Source organism: Perognathus longimembris, chromosome 4 (genome assembly GCF_023159225.1).
Source record: "Perognathus longimembris pacificus isolate PPM17 chromosome 4, ASM2315922v1, whole genome shotgun sequence".
Lineage (NCBI taxonomy): Eukaryota > Metazoa > Chordata > Mammalia > Rodentia > Heteromyidae > Perognathus > Perognathus longimembris.
Window position 1 is genome coordinate 90,812,051 of NC_063164.1, and position 20,407 is coordinate 90,832,457.

A 20,407-nucleotide genomic window follows, 5' to 3' on the forward strand; every position below is an offset into this window, starting at 1 on the left:
TCTCCCTTTCTCCCTTCCCTCCTTCCCTCCCTCCTTCTCTCCCTCTCATCAGTTGTGGGGCTTAAACTCGTGGCCTGGGCACTGTCCCTGAGCCTCTATGCCCAAGGCTAGTAGTGCTCTACCACTTGAGCCACAATGCCACCTCTGGTTTTTGAGTGGTTAATTGGAGATAAGAGACTTTTCTGCCAAGGCTGGCTTCAAACCACAATCCTCAGATCTCAGCCTCTTGAGTAGCTAGGATTACAGGCATGAGCCACCAGTTAATGGCTCACTTTTCTCTCTATGGAGTAAAGAGAGATGGGTTCACAATGGCATCATGAGGTCTGGCAACAAGGATAGGAAAATAGATGGGAACTTTATTTTTCATTTACTTTTAAATAAAATTTAACATTAAGATTTATCACTAATTAAATTTAACATTAAAAATAATAAAAACGGGCTAGGAGTGGGAAGTGGCACTGTGGTTCAAATGGTAGAGTGCTAACCTTGAACAAAAAGAAGCCAGGGACAGTGCTCAGGCACTGAGTACAAGCCCCAGGACTGGCAAAAAAGAAAATAAGAAGAACAAAGGAAGGGACAATGTTGACCAAGAATCATGGTACTTATAACCTGACTTAAGGAATTGTAATCTCTTTGTACAACTACTTAATAACAACAATAAAAAAATCTTAATAGTAGGCAGCAATACATGGAAATCACAGATACTCAAGAATTTCAAGAATTGAAATATTCTTTACCCTATGAAAATAGTTATTGGATCATCTGGTGGACACACTCTGGTGGGTTATGAGGCACATGGAACATTATTTTCACTTTGGCACTGGTAATTCATGCCTGTCATCCTGTAGGATCACAGCTTTAGGCCAGTCTGAGCACAAAAGTTCACTAAACTCTATCTCCAAAATAACTAGACAAAAGCAGGACTGGAGGTATAGCTCAAGTAGTAGAGCACCAGCCTAACAAGCATAAGACACTTGAGTTCTAACTCCAGTACTGCGAAAAATAATAAATTTCATGAAAAGCAAGGGAAGACTGAGAAAGTTTCACAAACCAAGGAAATCCTAGCAGCTCACTTCAGTGGGTGCCCCAAATTGGGTCTTGGAATAGAAAGAAGACAACAATGGAAAAACTGGTCACATTCAAATAAGAGTTTATTAGTTCATAGTAATGTGCCAGTGTCAGTTCTTGGTTGTTCTACATAGGATGTTCCTGGTAGAGTAAAATAGGTAAGGAGGTCATAGAATGTTCTGCGGGGTCTCTGTAGCTTCTCTGTTAATGGGCAATCACAGGGATATCCAGGTGTGAGCTCTACTGCTCGTTTCCAGAGATGGTATGGTGGAAGTGATGCGTGGAGGCCATTGTGACCTCATCCAGTTACCGGAACTGTGGGGATAGAGAAACCCAAAGGGCTGGAAATATGGCCTAGTGGCAAGAGTGCTTGCCTCATACACATGAAGCCCTAGGTTTGATTCCTCAGCACCACATATATAGAAAAGGCCAGAAGTGGTGCTGTGGCTCATGTTGGCAGAGTGCTAGCCTTGAGCAAAAAGAAGCCAGGGACAGTGCTCAGGCCCTGAGTTCAAGCCCCAGGACGAGGGGGGGAAGGGAGAGGGAGAGAGGGAGGGGGAAGGGAGAGGAAGAGGGGGAGAGGGAGAGAGGGAGCCCAAACAAAACAAGAGAGACCTTTTCAGAAAAGGAACATAATGTAGAGCCACAGAAAAGGCATCGCTCTTCGATCAGAGAGTTCAGGAGTCATATTTTGACTCTGTCCCTTAGCAGCTTTGTGATCTGGGACCAGAAGCCACTCTGCAGACGACACCTTTTTGCACAACAGAGCCATCCACACAGGCCTTGCTAAGGACCTTGTGAGGACCAAAGGTGATGTGCTCACCTAGGTGGCCTTTTTCGGTTGGGCTAAAACAAATGCAATGCTGGCTGGTGATGGTTTGTCTAAGCCTCTGCTAAGCTCCACACAGCCCTCACTGTCCTGTCCTTTGAGTCTGTTAGACCTGCTATTCTCCTTGTTGTTGCATTCCTTGGACTTCATAGTATCCGGCTGTAGACAAGGAGAATTTGGGGCAGTCCTCCAGGTCAGATCTAGGACTGAGATCCCTTCCACATTTTGTTCATTTTAACTGTTTCAGCTGTTTTATTGAGAAAATGACTGAATCACTGGAAGCAGAATTAATCACAGTTTTTGGTGGCAGTTTCCCAGATTTCAAAGAGGAAAAAAAAAACAAAAACTTCAAGCTCATAATTGCCTCTTAAACACAGTAGCCAGGTGCCACTTGCTTATGCCTGTAAATCCTAGCTACTTAGGAAGCAAAGAGCTAGAGGATCATAGTTTGAAGCTAGTCCAGGCAGAACAGTTTGAGAAATCCATTTCTAGTTAACCAGCAAAATGCTAAGCTGTAGGTGTGACACAAGCCCTAAGAGCAAGAAAGCTAATGGAACGTGAAGAGGCCCCAATTCAAGCCCTGGTACCACTGTACTCGTAGCATGTACACCCTCCCCACACACAAAGTAATTAAGCAAATAAAAAAAATGCAAAGGCTGTTGTGATATTCACCTGTTTCATAATTAGGATTTTGTTCAGATACTGCACCACAGGATACAGGAGTTGATTTTGTTTTCTCCTCCCACAATTGAAAAGGAAATGATATAGTTTACATTTACTTCAAATTAATAACTATCATTCTAAAAGGTAGGTAACTGATTGTCACCTTAGCTTTAGGAGTAGTTACCATGCAGTGAACACAGTTTCCACAGGGAATGTGAGTAAACAGGTTTGTGTCAGAATGAGGAGAAATGAGAGCAGCACTTAGCAGAGTTAGGCTACTGTCATGAGAGGGTATTAACCCATTATTTGCTGTCTTGTTTTTCAGTTTTTCCCCTACATCCTATTATTATTTGCAATCCTCCTGTACCTGCCTGCACTGTTCTGGCGTTTCGCAGCTGCTCCTCATCTCTGCTCAGACTTGAAGTTTATCATGGAAGAACTTGACAAAGTTTACAACCGTGCGATTAAGGCTGCCAAGAGTGCACGTGACCTTGACCTGAGAGATGGTGCTGGCCCCACTGCGGGTGTTAAGGAGACTCTAGGGCAAAGGTAACAGCTCCCAGGAAGTTTTCTAGTATACGTGTCCTGGCCTTTCTCTTGTTCATCCTGGCCTACCACTAGTTCTGGGCAATGGGAGGAAGGGGTATCCTCCCCCTAGTGACAGTTTGTGGCAGCCAGAAACACCCACTATTCCCCAGATCTTACCCCATGCATGTGTACCTGACACCTGTTCCTCTATTGAGATGCCTTTCTTTGCTAAGTGAAATTTCTCACTCATCCTTTGCAGCATAGACCTCAAAGGGGTAACAGGTCAAGATACTATGTAAAGACAGATTGCTTTAATGGAAAAACAGAGTTTGGGAACCATCACACTTAGAGAAAGGTTGAGAAAGGTGAGAAAAATGTAGGCAGTGCCTTGCCTTTTACATTTTCCCTCTGGCTCCTGTTATGGCCAGTAGTTTTGATAGTGTAGGTCCCTACCTTGGACACGAATGTGTGCCTTTGTGTGCATGTGTGTGCCAGTACTAGGGCATGGATTCAAAGTGGCACTCTCTTAGCTTTTCCACCCAAGCCTGGCACTCTACCACTTGAGCAACACCTCCATTTCTGGCTTTATGATGGTTGGAGATAAGAGTCTCGTGGACGTTCTTACTCAGGCTGGCTTCAAAATGAGCGTAATAACTCGTTTAACTATAGAATGTCATTAATGCAACTTACTAGCTAAGTGCATTTATCTGTTTGTTCCTCTTTTGCTCTCTCTGAGCTTTTTTGTGCTCAAGTTAAGTGCTCTGCCACTTGAGCCACAGCTCCACTTCCAGCTTTTTAGTAGTTAATTCAAGATAAGTGTCTCACAGATGTTCCTGCTCAGGCTGGTTTTGAACAATGATCCTCAGATCATAGCCTCCTGAGTAGCTAGAATGACAGGTGTGGGCCACTAGCACCCAGCCTCCCTCCTCCTTTCCAGGTTAAAAATGCTGTCTTGTAGCTCTAAGGGGGATGGAAGGACTAGCAACATGGCAGCCTGGTCTTGCACATGCATGTCTCCAGCTACCCCTGTAGAGTTATAGGGATATAGTCTACTTGGGTGAAAAATTCCAAATCTTATTCTGCATACTTTAGTAGAAAAAATGGTTTTTTAGTAGAAAAATGTTTGTTTGTTTTTTTTCAAAAACAACAGTTCCTATTCAGAAATGTTTCACATGAGGTTGCTAGGTGTTGTTCTAAGAATTTCTAAAGACTCATTTAATTAGACATTCTTTAAAATACTGAGAAAAAGTGTTTTATTATTACTCTCCATTCTCTTTTAAAATCTCATTCCCTAGTTAGTACTCTGATGAATTTATAAGTAATGTGGGTGTTGGAAACTTTTTTATCCTGGGGCCTGAACTCAGGACATGGGTGCTGTCCCTGAATATTGTTGCTCGTGGCTAGTGCTTTACCACTTGAATCACAGCTTCACTTTTTGCTGGTTAATTGGAGATAAAAGTTTCCTACACTTTTTGGCCTAGGTCGGCTTTGAACCGCAATCCTCAGATCTCAGTTTTCTGAGTAGCTAGGATTATAGCTCTGAGCCACTGGTGCTGGCAAGGTGTTAGAAACTTTTTAGTCTGACATTATTATGATTCATGCCTTTAATATTAACTGTCATAAGAAGGGTCTAACTTATTTTCATTTCTTTTTAGTTTGTGGGAAATATCTGAAAGCCACTTCAAGTACCCAATCGTAGAGCAATACTTGAAGACAAAGAAAAGTTCTAGTAATTTAATTTTCAAGTACATTAGCTGCCGGCTGGTGACACTCATGATAATACTGTCAGCAAGTGCCTACCTGAGCTATTACTTTAGCCTGTCCTCGCTTTCAGATGAGTTTGTATGCAGCATAAAATCAGGAATCCTGAGAAACGAAAGCACTATCCCTGATCGGTTTCAGTGCAAACTTATTGCAGTCGGCATCTTCCAGCTGCTCAGCTGCATTAACCTCATGGTTTATGTTCTGTTGGCTCCTGTGGTTGTCTACACGCTGTTAGTTCCCTTTCGACAGAAGACAGATGTTCTCAAAGTATATGAAATCCTGCCCACTTTCGATGTTCTGCATTTCAAATCTGAAGGGTACAATGACTTGAGCCTCTATAATCTTTTCTTGGAGGAAAATATCAGTGAACTCAAATCATACAAGTGCCTGAAGGTATTGGAGAATATTAAAAGCAATGGTCAAGGGATTGATCCAATGCTACTTCTGACCAATCTTGGTATGATCAAGATGGATATTATGGATGGCAAAATGCCCAAATCGGCAGAGACCAAGGGAGAGGAGCGGCAGAGCCAAATGGCTGAGCTCACGGGTAAGTAAGGTCAGCCCTCCAAGCCCAGCCATAGAGTTCCTGGAGCGTCTTTGCCCGCATTTCCTTATCAGTGCTGACCATCATCATCACCTGAGCCATTAGCTCAGTAGGACAGGACAGCTCCTATCCTAGGAGAAACCCAAGACTGAGGGGAGGGAGGGAATGAATTGCTGCCACCCTTGTGTTTCCAAAGAAGAAAGTGTTGTGCTTTTTCTGATTGTGTGTCTCTTGTCTCTTTGTCTCTGCCTAATCCTCACCCTTTTGCTCCAGCACCCTTCCTTGTTGTGTTTCTTGCTTTTATTTATCTTATCATAGGGCTTTTGCCTTTGTAGCCTCTGGTTCCCTTGTTGATTATTCTCTGACTTTCTCTCAAGAGGGACTGAGAATTTATCAGTTTAATTGCTGCCTTGATTTCTCTGTGCTTTGAAATTAGGATACAAAGCAAAACATGGTGAAGCGAAGTACTTTTTTTAAAAAGTATAAGAAAAAAGTTGTTGTTTTGTGTTCTAATACTGAGACTTAAACTCCAGGCCTCTCAGTATTGCTTTGTTTTCTTACTCAAAGCTCACTACCACTTGAGCCATACCTCCACATCTGGCTTTTTGCTGGTTAATTGGAGATCAGAGTCTTGAGGATTTGCCTGGCTGTGCTGGTTTTGAAACTTGATTCACAGATCTCAGTCTCTTAAGTATCTATAGGGTTATAGGCATGAGCCACTGGAACCTGGTGCGAACATTTTTCATAGAGAGAAGTTGATTAATACCAATAATTCTTACTACATCTATGTCACATATGTTTGTTTTTAATTTTGACAGATTTGGACCTGCACAGTGAAACTAAAGCAAATAATGAAGAGAAAAATGCTCGTCAGAGACTTTTGAATTCTTCCTGCTAATGGTTTTGTTTTGACTTCTGTGATGTGAGCCTCATCTTGGCTAAGGCACCCCTGTTGGGGTCACAGCTGGGTGCAGAAAGTGGTGTTTGGTAGTGATATTTAGTCTCTTATGAACACAACAGTCAACACAGTGTTATAAAAGAAAGATGTATGAACTTCCTACAAGAAGTAACGTGGAGATAAACTGTAGCAAGCATACGAGTGTCTGTTCTCACTGATGAGAAGTGGAAGGACTAGGAAGAACAGCAGAGGGCCTTTTAGAGCTTTGGAGAGACAACTTTCTCTGCCAATAGTACAGACCTGGAGCTACTTGAAACACGCAAAAGATTTGTTTTGCTTTATGAAATAATATTAAACATATCACAACTACACATCATGTCCTGTAATCCTGGCTACTGAAGAGGCTGAAATCTGAGGACCATGGTTCGAAGACAGCCCAGGAAGGAAAGTCTGAGACTCTTATTTCCAGTTAACCAGCAAAATTCTACAAGTGGAGATGTGATTCAAGAAACTCAAGGCAGGGCTGGGAATATGGCCTAGTGGCAAGAGTGCTTGCCTCCTACACATGAATCTCTCGGTTCGATTCCCCAGCACCACATATATGGAAAACGGCCAAAGGGGGCGCTGTGGCTCAGGTGGCAGAGTGCTAGCCTTGAGCGGGAAGAAGCCAGGGATGGTGCTCAGGCCCTGAGTCCAAGGCCCAGGACTGGCAAAAAAAAGAAACTCAAGGCTAGTAAGAAAGCTAAAGGACAGCCCCTAAGCCCTAAATTCACTCCCTAGTATCGGCACACATACAAATAATAATAATAAACATCAGAATATAATGTAACAGCAAATTCATGTGTACCCTTACTCAGCGTTGGCCAACAAAAGAATTCTCTGGCTAACTTCAGGCCCAGGGGTCAGCTTGCACTTGGCAGGCCCTTTGTTGGCTGTCAGCCTGGTGCTTGGTCCTGCCATGCCTGAATTTCCCTGACTGTTACTTGCTAGATGCCACTAATTACATCCTGTACAGTGGTCACCCACCAAAAGCACAGTTCACAAGACAGAATTGAAAGGATGTTCAGTTCATTCCACAGTCATTTTAGGAAAGAAGCCTCAAAAATTTCCCAGTGGGAAATCTGAATTTATGGAAGTTAATTCACTCACTTCCAAAGAGATCAGCAAGGTGTTAGTAAAAAAGCATTTGAAGTTTTACTTAAACATATGAACACAACACATGAATATTTACAGAAGCACTTTGCCTAATATGCCCAGGCACAGAAATGGTATTTGTTGTCTTTTTGGAGCCAAGGACAGCTTAACAGTTGGTTTTGTTTCTATTTAAGCACAGTCTTAAAAATGCATTTTAAGCCATGTGCTGATGGCTCATACCTATAATCTTGGCTATTCAAGAAGCTGAGATCTGAGGCTTGTGGTTCAAAGTCAGCCTGGGCATGAATTATCTGTGAGGCTCTTATTTCCAATTAACCACCAAAAAGCTGGAAGTGGACTCATAGTTCAAGTACTAGAGCCTTGAGTAAAAACACTTAAGGACAATGCCCAGGCTCTGAATTCAAGCCCCTTGATCAGCACCAAAAAAAGGCATTTTAATTTACACAATGTTAGAATTTCGGTGATTTGAGAAGAACTTGCTAGCATTGATGAAGAATTAGAGAGTAAATGTTACAAACTGATAAGTCTAATACAAGCATTATTTCATAAACATTTAAGGCTGATTCAGAATATGTTAAAAACTCTTTAGTTTTGGTCATGGAAATGTATTATATGTTCACATTTTGTACATAAAGACTGTATAATCTGTATACATTGCATTTTATCTTTGGTCACAGAAGTGACCCTCACAGTTTACTTTGGTCCTTAGGAACCATCGTTAACCTTCATGCACCTGCTTTCTAGTCATTCAGGGTACACAGAACAGTAGATTTTGTTTGTACTTCTGTGACAGTTTTCTGTGACAGTTCTGAGATGTAAATTAATGATATCATGAATACAACCAGTGCTTTAAATTATTCTCTTATTACATGACGTGTATTACAATTGAATTGTAGTGTGTTAGAAGTAATGTTAATCCAAATAACTGCCTTTGTTATACTTCATGTCACTTTCTGAGACATGATATCTAATTCTCTAATGTGGCGTTTTAAAAAAATATTTTTCTGGAGTGTGATTTTTAAAATATCATCTTCTCTGTAAACTCCATCTATTTTTTTTTTTTTTTGGTCAGTCATGGGCCTTGACCTCAGGGCCTGGGCACTGTCCATGAGCTCATGGCTACCACTCTACTACCACTTTTAGCCACAGTACCACTTCCATCTTTCTGGTGGTTAATTGGAGAAAAGCGTGTCATGGACTTTCCTACCCAGGTTGGCTTGAACCACAATCTTCAGATCTCAGCCCCCTGAGTAGCTAGAATTACAGGCATGAGCCACCCATCCCTGGCTTCTAATTTGCATTTTCAAGTGGTAAAAGTGGATGTTTTAGAAGAGCAGGAACTCTGCAAACCCTACCACTTATAATCCTTACATTAAGAATCTGTGCAGTTGGAGTCCTCGGCCTCTATTTCATTTCATTTTCCCATTCTAATGATGGGAATTCACACTAGGAACTGGTGGGCAGACAGGAATAGATAAATAAATCCTGTGTCTGAGGACTTCAGAGTCTAGTATGAGGCAGCTCCAGGAGGGGAGAGTACCCACAGTGAAGGTCCTACCAGAATGCTAGAGGTGCTATATTGTTTCTTTTTCCCCCTTTTATTTATTTGTTTTAGAATTAGCTATACATTTTCTTAAAGGCAGATGGTCCTTTTAAAGTTATTTTACTATTATTATTATTAGCTTACATTAAGTTACACTCCTCTTAAAATTGTTCAACTACAAATCCTCCATTGAAGTGTGGGCGCCACAGAGTGATTTTTGTACCTTTCCACATGAGGGCAAGGGAGCAGGACACTATGGCCCCGTGGAGCTATGATGAAATGCAGAGTGCTCCAGAAGGCTGGTGTGGGGCCTGGCACTGGCTAATTTGGAGGACTCTATTCAGGATCCAGTTTCTGTGGCAAGTACAAGTTCTTTTATGAACACTCACTGCTTCTCAAAGGGCAACTGCGGGTCTGAAATGACGTGGTTCACTGGCTGTGGCCTGCTCCCCTGCCCCCCTGTGAGCCATGGGGCTGCGGAGCCTGGCCCATGATGGTGGGAGCAGCACAGGTCAGTCTGAAAATGGTGTTCTAGAACACCTGGAATTTTACCAAGGGACAGTCATTACCGAAGAGGTTATTAGACTGTCGGCGGTATCTTTCAAGCTACAGACCCTCTCCTCAGGGGGACACACACTTTAGAAGAGATTGGGTACATTCTGAGTGGTCTGGCAGTAGACAGACCTACCACTCTAGATGCTTGCTGAGGTTTTTGTCATCTAAGATAAGTAGCTAATGGTTGAAGATTGAGCCCTACCCGCAGAGTGGAGCTGCCTCCTGTCCTTGAGAGCAACGTTATGTTTGTACAAGTAACTTAACGTTCACATACTTTTGAATGATGAACTGACTTCATTTTCTAGAGTCAGACTGAACAGAAATAGTGAGTGGGCAGCATTGTGTGTGATGACCAGGCCACCAGCACTGACTGCTGCTTCCTTCCAAATCACAAGGCTAACAAGTTAGCACCTTCTTCCAGTTTTAACTTGTTCACTGTCCTTCACCTCGGTAGCTCAAGCCTATTATCCTATCTACTCCACTGAAATATGAGGAACCCGGTTCAAAGCCAGCCGGGGGTGGGGTGGTTGTGGGCGGGTCTTCCTATTTTGTAGTTTGCTATGAAAGAACTAGAAACTTCCTGGTTCAGTGGATCTGGTTTGTATGTTGATTACATGTATTGCCTACCTGGTTACACTGTGTGAGCTGGGGGGGAGGAGGTGTGGTCACTGGGCCCCTGTGACTTTATTCCTGTGGGAATTAGTTCACCTGTAAGACTCAGATGAAAGGTTTGCATTATATCAGTACAGAGTAAATAGGTCTATGAGAGTGTTTTTATTTATGACTGGATTGCAAGTGACTGAGATGCACCAAACATTCTATAAATAATTGTTGAGCAAAAATATGACCCTTAGTATAAATCTCAGTGTGTTAACAACTCTTAATTTGATTTTAAAAGGCACGTAATCCTCTGTGGGGGAGGGGAGGCCGCGTAGCATTTAGCCTCTTGGTTGAGAAAGACATTTCTGCAAATGAATAGCTTTCCATTGTAAATACTGATAATTCTTTGCATTTTATTGTGGAGTGAGTCATGACCACTTTCCAAGTTCAATACAAGTTCAATGTTGTCTTCCAGTGACTACAGAAATTGACATTTTAAAGGTCTTGATCTCAGTAATTGCACAGAATAAACCTCTTAAAAGGAAAGGTGAATTGAAATGTGCAATTACCACTAACAGAGGTTTTTATCTGAGGCCTTAGAGATGAAATACTCCCTTTAGGTAATCATTGGCACTCTAGCCCTATTTTTCACAAGTATAGAGAAAGCTTTCAATGATTGATAAGGATGCTATTGTGTTATCCAAGGAATATAATAGATACTAATTTGTGATTGGTCTTCCTGCCTGCTTTAAATTAAGTGTATTGTGTTTCTGGGTCTCTAGCTGTAAAAAAAAAAAAAAAAAAGAAGAAGGAGGAGGAGGAGGAGAATGGAGAGGAGGAGGGGGAGGAGGAGGAGGAGGAGGAGGAAGAGGAGGAGGAGGAGGAGGAGGAGGAGAAGGAGGAGGAGGAGAAGGAGGAAAAAAAGAAAGAAAGAAATAGGGTCACATAAGCATGCAGTTTGTGATCAGTAATTGCTCTAGCTCCTGAAAGTAGTTTTGCATATCTTGAAGTGCTTCTTTCCCTTCCCTCCAAAAGAAAAAAAGTCCTTGTAGAGTTCTCAGTGTCACAAGTGTTTTCTACAAAAAGGAAAAGAAAAAAAATTGAAACTATCAGTTCTTTGACAAGTTGGCTTCTTGAAAAGCATCATATTTGCAACTTAATGGTCTGTAGTAAGGTGGTTCTTTATAAGTTAAATTCTTTTTAATGACTGAATTTCTATAAAACCTTTTAAAGAAAAGTCTGCATGTTCTTTTTGCTGTGTCATTTGTTATGAATGCTGCCAACAGATGGAGAACAACAAAAAATTAACATCTTTGATTTTATTCTATAAAGACATGAAGATGAGATCAAATGATAGTGTTAAAAATGATCTTACAGAAAAAAGTTTGAAAACTCTGCATATTGGTGTATATTACTACTAAAATTCATTCATAATTCATTGTAATTCACTTTGCCAGACTGCATTCTGGTCACTTAAAGATGGGGGAACGGCTCAAAGTCAAAACTATTATGTCTGTTTACAAAAGGTGAAATAATGTTCTCTGCACTGTGTTGTCCACCTAAATAAAACTCTTAAGTAAAACAGTACCCTAATATTTCTTCTCTGAAGGAGAGCCATTTCATGGGAGATAAAGCCACAGATGAATCCTTCTCTCTGGTGGGCACATAGAACTTGCTAGGTTGTATGGAACTTGCTAAAATCTAGCAGGCAATATGTAAAGTAAAATCATTAAGGGCCCACAGATGCTCAGATTTCCGAAGCAGAAATTACAGGTAGTTGGGGAGAAAGGATGGGGACTGTGTTCTGCCCGCCTCTCTCGGGGAGAATGAAAGCACGTCCCAGAAAGCCACATGGACACACACACACTATCATGTACAGAGAAATGAGTTGTACTGTCAGCTAGGGATAGGAAGTAGCAGCGTATCCTTGGAAGGGAGGTCCAGGGGCTAGAGGTGGGAGGATTCCACTTGGAGCAGGGGAGTGCTCTGCTGGATGCCAGGGGTAACCCATAGCCAGGGCAGGTGAGCAGCTGTGCTGATACACATGGAGGCTAAGAGATACCTGTAGTCCCGAAATGGGGTGGTAGCTAACAATTATGGCAGGCCTGGCCTGGTCACCCAATTTCAGGGAAAGGGCAGAGGAAGGACCTAAGATGGAGGCAGTCCAACCAAAATGAAGGATATGCTAGCAGAGAATACCTTTGTAAAATTTAAATGAATGCAATTTGTTATTGTGGTAAGTAAACTATAGCTGTACAAGGTCTGAGTGCAATGTGTACAGCAAACAGCAAATACCTCACAAATGCTAGCTGCAGTTACCACCGCCTCCTGCTCCTCTAGCACCCACAGGAACTTGGGATGTTGTATTCATTTTCTGTTGCTCCAAAATAAACTACAACATTCATTATCTTGCAGTTTTCTGGGTCTTCTGCTCAGTCAAGATATGGACAGATTGTGTTCTCATCTTGAGGCTTAGCTAGGAAATTGCTGTTTTAAAGCTCTTTTGAGTAGCTGGCCGAATCCATTTTTATTAACACAAAAATCAACTGAATTTAGGAACTTAATGTTTTGTCTATAAAATCCCTCCATCTTTGCCATCTTCTCTTAGCTAGAGGCAACACACAGCTCCACCCTCACTCAAGGACACTGGGGCGTTCCAGGGGAATCACAGGGCACACCTTCACCACACAGTTGTCTATGAGACAACACACTCTCGAGACCTCTGTCCATTGCTGGTACTAAATTCACCGTCCTATGTCTACTCCATCTTCCTCATTTTTGCCACTGGCCTTTGTGGAATGCAAATCTGAGGGTGTGGACCCTTCCTATCAACAGCTTTCCCCCATATCTTCCCTACTACCACTTTCCATTCCTCAGGACTCTGTGGTCCTGCTCTCTTCAGTGTCCCTGACCAGGATCCTCTTTTTTTTTTTTTTTCTGGTGCATGTTCACCCATTTTTATTTCTTAAAAGCATTTTTGTCTTTCACACATTCTCTGTGACCCCTCTCCTTTAACCTTCTATTCAAAAGTCAGTATTAGCATCTCCTTTTGGAAGTTCTCAGGCCTTTCCTTCTCTCCTGGCCTGGATTGAGATGCTCCTGTGATAACGTTGTCCGTTCTCACACTAGCCTGGAAGGCCTTACTCTTTTCTGTACTCAGCACCTAGCAGGATGCCTTGACAGAAAGGGATTACTTTAGAATTAGTTTAGAGGATGCCTTGTAGAGAGGAGAATATCAGATTTCTAGTGAGTTCTCCCCATACCAATCACCCACAGCACTCAAATTCAACATGGCCAATCCCTGTACCCATTTCAAGAATTGAGAACTTAATAGTCTTCCCCAAACACTTCTCCATTTATTTTCTTGGTAGTGGTTTCTCTTATTCCTTTCCATGCAAGTTGACACTGGAGCAGCCATACTAACACACACACACACACACACACACACACACACACACACACACACACACACACTGGAATGCAGTTGGGTGTACTACTAATTTGAAGTACTGATACTGATAGTAAGAATGGGGACAGCATTCTTTACAGCTTATTTCCAGCCAGAAATGAGGTTTAGTCCATGATGATCCCCATACCTTCTCCCATGCCCACCTAGGGATATGGGCAGGAGAGGAGGGCAATGCCTGATTGGAGGCTGGTGACCTGGACCCCAGTTCTGAGCCCCTCTATACAAAACGGAGTTGTGGTAACTAAACTGTAGAACTGGAAATTCTGAATATTCACCAATTCAGTTCCTACCTTTCCCCCCTCAGAATCTGTTATGCCCCACCCCTTTGAAAATGTAGAAAAAAAAAGAGGAAACAAAGCCCAGTTAAGGGACAGTGGGCCTGGGGGCAGTTCCTAGAGGGAAAGGAGAAGGAAGGAGCAACCTCATGAATGAAGGGAAATAAAAACACATTTTCCAAGAGTCTAGTTCAATGTCTCAGTGTGTCTTTTCTCAGACAAGGAAATGAAAAATGAGAAACTGAAGTGCTCTCAAAAATCCCTTCCAAATCCCCAGAAATGAAAAATGCATTACCTCCAGAAGCAAAGATTGTCTGATAGAGCTGCAAGCTTCCATGGAAACTTCAGGAACAGAAGAAGAAATGTTTTAACAGTAATTTCAGGGGAAAAAGACAAAATTTAACATTCATCTCATTTGTTCATTCTGAATATCAAAACTGCCTATTAACAAAGGAAGTATTGTTAAGTACAGATGCCCTTGAGGCTCTTCGCATCTTGCTAAGTGGTATTATAAATAATATCACCCCTTGAGAGAGAGGAAGTTTCATTTCAGAAAAAAAATTGCCTATGTATATAGCTGATGCACAAGGAAGCAGACAAAAAAAGTAAGTTATAGATGGTTTGGATGTGATGTGGGCAACATTTTTAAATTTTTAGGCATAAAAAGTGAAGTGGGTGAATTAATGTTAATAGTTCTTTTAACTAATCTAATATATCCTGGGTATTCTTTCAACATGTAACCAATACAGGAAATGTTGGGGCATTTTACATTTTTAATGTCTTTATTATAACAATGAACAGGAAGGTTACAGTTACATAAGTAAGATAATGAGTACTTTTAAAACAGTTACCCCCCTCCTTTGTTTTCCATTTTCTCTCATTTTTCCCTCCTTACTCCCTTCCCTCCCATGCTGTACAGCTCATTTCCAACATAGTGGCTAGTAAGTATCATTCCTGCATTAGTTCATCCTTTGTCCTGCTATTTCTGTGATTCTGTTTCCCTTCCATGGATCAGATAAACTTATATACAAGACAAAAGGTACAGAAATTTAAAACAGAAGAAATAACTGCATACAGGACATAATAAGAACCTCTTGTTTCCAATTCTTGTAGTTAACAATAATATACTTCATTATATATGGTACTATGCACTTAGCAATTGGGCTATTGAGATCCTCTGTTAAGAATATCATAGACATTCTAGTTATTACAAAATGAGGGAAAACATGAAACCTACTTTTCTTTGAGCTTGGTTTGCTTTGCCTAATAAAATTTTTTCCAGGCCTTTCTATTTCCTTACAAATGGGGCAATGCCATTCTTTCTGATGGAAGCATAGAACTCCATTGTGTATATATGCCACATCTTCTTGATCCATTCATCTACTGAGGAGCATCTGGGTTGGTCTGTATCCTAGCTATGGTAAATAATGCTGCAATGGACATGGTTGTTCTGGTAGCTTTAATATGGCCTTGTTTGTAGTCATTTGGGTAAATGCCCAGGAGTGGGATTGCTGGATCATAGGGGAGCTCTATGTTTAGTCTTTTGAGGAACCTCCATTCCAGAGTGGCTTTTCATAATGGCTGAACAAGTTTGAACTCCCACCAACAGTGTAGTAGGATTCCCTTTTGGCCACATCCCCACCAGCATCTGTTATTACATTTCTTGATAATGGCCATTCTAACTGGGGTGAGGTGGAATCTCAGTGTTGTTTTGATTTGCATTTCTTTTATGGCCAGAGATGGTGAACATTTCTTGATGTATCTATTGGAGATTTTACTTTTTTTTTTTTTTTGGTTGGCCATGGGGCTTGAACTCTGGGCCTAGCCAGGCACTATCCTTTAGCTGTTTTGCTCAGGGAGCCACAGTTCTGTTTCTGGTTTTTGAGTGGTTAATTGGAGATGGGAGCCTCACTGGGACTTTTCTGTGGGCTGGCTTCAAACTGTGATCCTCAGATCTCAGCCTCCTGAGTAGCTAGGATTACAGGCATAAGCCACTAGCCTCCAGCTTGTTTGAACTTCAGTATGTATTTCTTTTTACCTCCAGTACATTTCATTTACTGAGTATTTATTTAAAAGGCTCAGTCATCACATGTGGGTGGAAGGTGGCTATAACTCCTACTCTCACCTACTGACACCTAGAGAGTGAATGCTTTTCTGCATCTCCATGGAATTAATTGACTGAGTGCACATCTGGTCTTTTATCTTGCAGGTCTGTTATCTTGAGACTTAATAAAGCTGTGAGTACTTACCACAAATGGTGGTCAAGGTGAGATAAATATATACTAAATATCTCCTGCCTTCAAGGTATTTTTAATCTGAAGTAAAAACTTGGAAGAGCTTCTGCTGATTCTCTGACCCATACCCCAATACTGTGCCTTCCTGATGTGTAATTTACTTGTTATTGTTCTCAAATGGGCTATAAGCCTTTAAATTCAGGTATCTTGTCTCAGTGCCTTCTTCATAGACTAGGATAGAGAAAAATCATTTGATGGCAATTGTTAAAACATGGTAAGTCAAGTTTTACTCAGGGAAATCACAATAGGTATAAGGACCATTATAATGGGATTCCATACATAGCCAAGGAGCAGGACACGCTTAGAGGTGAATGATACTAAAAGGAATGATCAAAAGTAAGAGAGATTCTGGCTAACTCTAGCCAACAAATTCTTGCTGAATAAATGCCAGAGTCATCAGACATCCCCCAAGTGTGGAGAATTGTGGAGGATGAGGAACCCAATCAGAGTCATCAGATACTGAGTGGAGAGCTCTTGCTAAACTGATTTATTAAGGTTCCTGATAAAGATTCTTCACCAAACTAGACTAGACCATTTGGACCTAGAAAAAGGTTCAAGTGGCTGACTAAAGTTTGCTGAAGAATATTTATCAACCACATCACTCTAACCTTGTTCTAGCCACTTCATTAGAGCTGAAGGCAGAGGGGAGGGAACTGAAAAGAAATTGTACAGGTGGAAGGTGTTCCATTGTTCTGAGAGCAGATGAAGGTGCTCAGTGCCAATTCAGCATCCTTCAACTACAGCTTTGGAGGTGGAGTAAGAAGAGAATTAGAATGATGTGGCCAAGCCCCTCTCAGTTGAACTTCCATCAACTCATACTGCCTGCATGGGAAGAACTCAAACCCCCTCTTTCTCCCTTAGCAGGCTGAGACATTCAGCAGCTTCCAAGTGGGGAATTTGAGAGCAAGTAAGCCATCTTTTGAAAACGTCTTCCCCACATATATGAGGTGCTGTGGTGGAGAGGAACACATACAACTTTGGGCTCAGAGACATGGAATGAAATCTTTACTCTCCTATTCAAAGCTATATCACCCTCTTATCTTTGTATCTTTCATCTGAAGAATGTGGAAACAATCTCACAGGTTTTAAGATAGTTTTAATTTTGAAATAATTACAAACACCTAGAAAGCTGCAAACATAGCTATACAGGAGCTACGGATGTAGGTCCCCTTTACCCTTCACCTCAGTGATAATATCTTACATAATTACACCAGGAAACGTCAAACATTGGTCCAATGAACAAACCTTTTTTTAAAATTTTTATTGTCAAACTGATATACAGAGCGGTTACAGTTTCATATGTTAGGCATTGGATACATTTCTTGTACTGTTTGTTACCTCCTCCTCATTCCCCCCTCCTCTCTCCCCCTTTCCTTTTCCCCACCATGAGTTAATGAACAAGCCTTATTGAGACATTTACATATGTGTGTATGTGTGTGTGTACACGCGCTCAAGTACGCATTCTTATGACCACTACTACTATCAAGATGAAGAGTTGCTCATCACCACAAAGGAACTCCATGCTACTCCTTTATAGTGATATCTTCATCCATAGTCCAGCCCTCATCTCTGGCAGCCACTAATCTAATCTTCATCTCTAAATTTTGTCATTTTCAGAATTCTATACTAATTACCAATTGCTAATTCTACACTAACTACTAATTCAATACTAAGTACAGAATCTTTTTTTTTTTTTTTTTTTGGCCAGTCCTGGGCCTTGGACTCAGGGCCTGAGCACTGTCCCTGGCTTCTTCCCGCTCAAGGCTAGCACTCTGCCACTTGAGCCACAGCGCCGCTTCTGGCCGTTTTCTGTATATGTGGTGCTGGGGAATCGAACCTAGGGCCTCGTGTATCTGAGGCAGGCACTCTTGCCACTAGGCTATATCCCCAGCTAAGTACAGAATCTTTGAGAGTGTTTTCAATCATTATAATGTCACTGACATCCATCTAAGCTTGTTTTAATGGTTTGTTTTTATTGGCAAATACAGTTCTACATAAGCTTCTTTGGAGGGTCTCACAAAGGGCATAAAGAAAAGTCACTAGCCCAGTGGTAGTAAATGTTGGGTCTTTTTTCCTAACTGCTGATTCTGCATATTTCTGTTTTGTTTCTTGCTCTGTACCCCAGGCTTTTCTTGAATTTGCAGTCCTCCTGCCTCACCTCCCAAGTGCTGGAATTACAAGTGTGCACCACTATACCTAGCCATTCTGAGCTCTTGAGGAAGATAGAGACCAGCCTGAGCAGCAATTCCCACTGCTCATACGTCCACACTCCCCTCCATGTCTTTTTCTTCTTTGTAAATCCCCATGATTAAGACTCAGCTTGTTGTACCCCCTTCCTTTTAGAGCCTTGGATGTAACATCAAGATAGGGAAGAGACCACAGAGGAAGACCCCAGTTTGTCTCCCAGCCCAGTGCTCTGTGTGCTATGATGTGCCTGCTATAGGGCCTGCACTCTGCTGTTGCCTGCCTGTGAGTCCTCTACATGGCTCTAAGGCAGTCTTTTGTTGTTGCTCATATTCTTTTTTATTATTTTCCTTTTCTAAAGCATAGTGAGCTCCCCCCACCACACACACCTACATACCCTTGCCAGTGGTTCTGAGATTTGAACTAAGGGCTTTGGTTTGGTAGGCAAGCCACTCTACCACTTGAATCATTTGAGACAGCTTTTTCTTCTAAAATTATGTATTTAAATACATATTCATTATACAACACAATTAGTTTAATTATGACAATTTCATACAGGCATATAACATCTTATATCATATCTTCCTAACCCATTACCCTTCTTTTCCTTTTCCCTAGATCTCCTATTGAGCAGTATACCTTTGAATTCTATATCCTTTTGTAGATGTATTTTTCTAGATTCCAGATATAAGATAAAACATGTTATTCTTGTCTTTCTGAATCTGGCTTGTGTTGATTAACATGGTGATATCCATTTCTGCCATTTTCCCAGGAAAGTACTCAGCTTCTACCCAAGATGCTGGGTCATTCTTAATCCCTAATCAAGGTAGTGCAGGGAGCCATGATGCTCAGTTTCCTCCTAGATATGAAGCTCCCAGGAGGCAAAGGCCTTTGGGACTTCAGTTGCAAGATGATATTGCATTCATTCACTCAACAAAGGCTTTTCGAATACTCCTGTGCTAGGTGTTTGCAAAGTGGACAAAGCAGCTTCCTGGAGCCTCCTGAAAGTGGCAAAAAAAAAAAAAAAGAAAAGAAAAACAGAGAGGAAGGAGGGAAAGTTGTACCATAATTACCATCTGAAATGTTACTCCTGGGACATTTGCACAGGCAGGGCAAACTCCTAAAGTCTTATAGTCTTTGCTTCTGGAAACCTACTTTCTCTCCCAGAGCATTCCACACAAGAGTCCTGAACAATAGGAAGAAAGGAAAGGAATAGTTTTTGAGCAACTATGTGCTAGACATGTAAAAATAGATATAGCAGCAATTCATTGTTCACAGAGTAAACTGTGTTTCAAAAACTTTATAAACACATAAAAGAAAGACAATTTGGCATATACAAGGAAAAAAAACAACAGAAAAACCTAGTTTGAGTTTTTATATCAGCCACTAGGAAATTTGGAGGTAAAGATTGGGTTAGAATGGTGGAAGCAGTGACATTGATCAAGATGCACTGTACTTATAAATGGATTTGTTGAATGGCAACCTCTCTGTACAATTAAGGTACTGATACAATTTTTTTAAAGATAAGAAAAAAGAAAATCTAGTTTGGAGACTTAGTTCTAGCACATATGACGGCTCTGGGAGTCATTTCCACTGTTTCTCTCTGTACTAGGATCCTCCCTTCAATGGTTCTTGGTAAGATTCCGTGAGATGATACACCTGGTCCTCAACGGGAGTTCAACATGGGTAGCTAATTATTTTCCTTAAATGGAACCTTGAATGGCTTAGTAAAAAGAAAGTTGTTTGGAACTCCACCACAGAATTCAAAGGTGGAAAATTTCACCCCCAAAAGGGCAGTTGCTAAGACAGCAACCCCTATGCCTTTTAAGGAGTAGCTGGGCCCCCACTTCCCACCCCAGAGCCTTGCGCCCTGGGCCCTGCACTACTGGCAACAAAGACTGGGCAGGACTGAGAGGGTGGTGTGGGGATTTTTTTTTATGGATTACACAATCACTTTATTTGTATGGGGTGATAGATTCTCTTTTGCAATGTTTATTTCAAACTGCCTTTCATAATAAATTCACAAAGTGACTAG

General features: G+C 41.5%; 1 protein-coding gene across 1 annotated transcript in view; it reads left to right on the top strand.

Moving 5' to 3' along the window:
- The window catches only part of Panx1 (pannexin 1), a 48,368-nt gene extending 41,628 nt beyond the window's left edge, over positions 1-6,740 (top strand). Inside the window, exons 3-5 of the mRNA XM_048345637.1 lie at positions 2,886-3,109; positions 4,744-5,402; positions 6,218-6,740. Coding sequence (XP_048201594.1) covers positions 2,886-3,109; positions 4,744-5,402; positions 6,218-6,297 — 963 coding nt within the window. The 3' untranslated portion in view covers positions 6,298-6,740. The remainder of the gene's footprint in view (positions 1-2,885; positions 3,110-4,743; positions 5,403-6,217) is intronic.
- Positions 6,741-20,407: the final 13,667 nt, after the last annotated feature.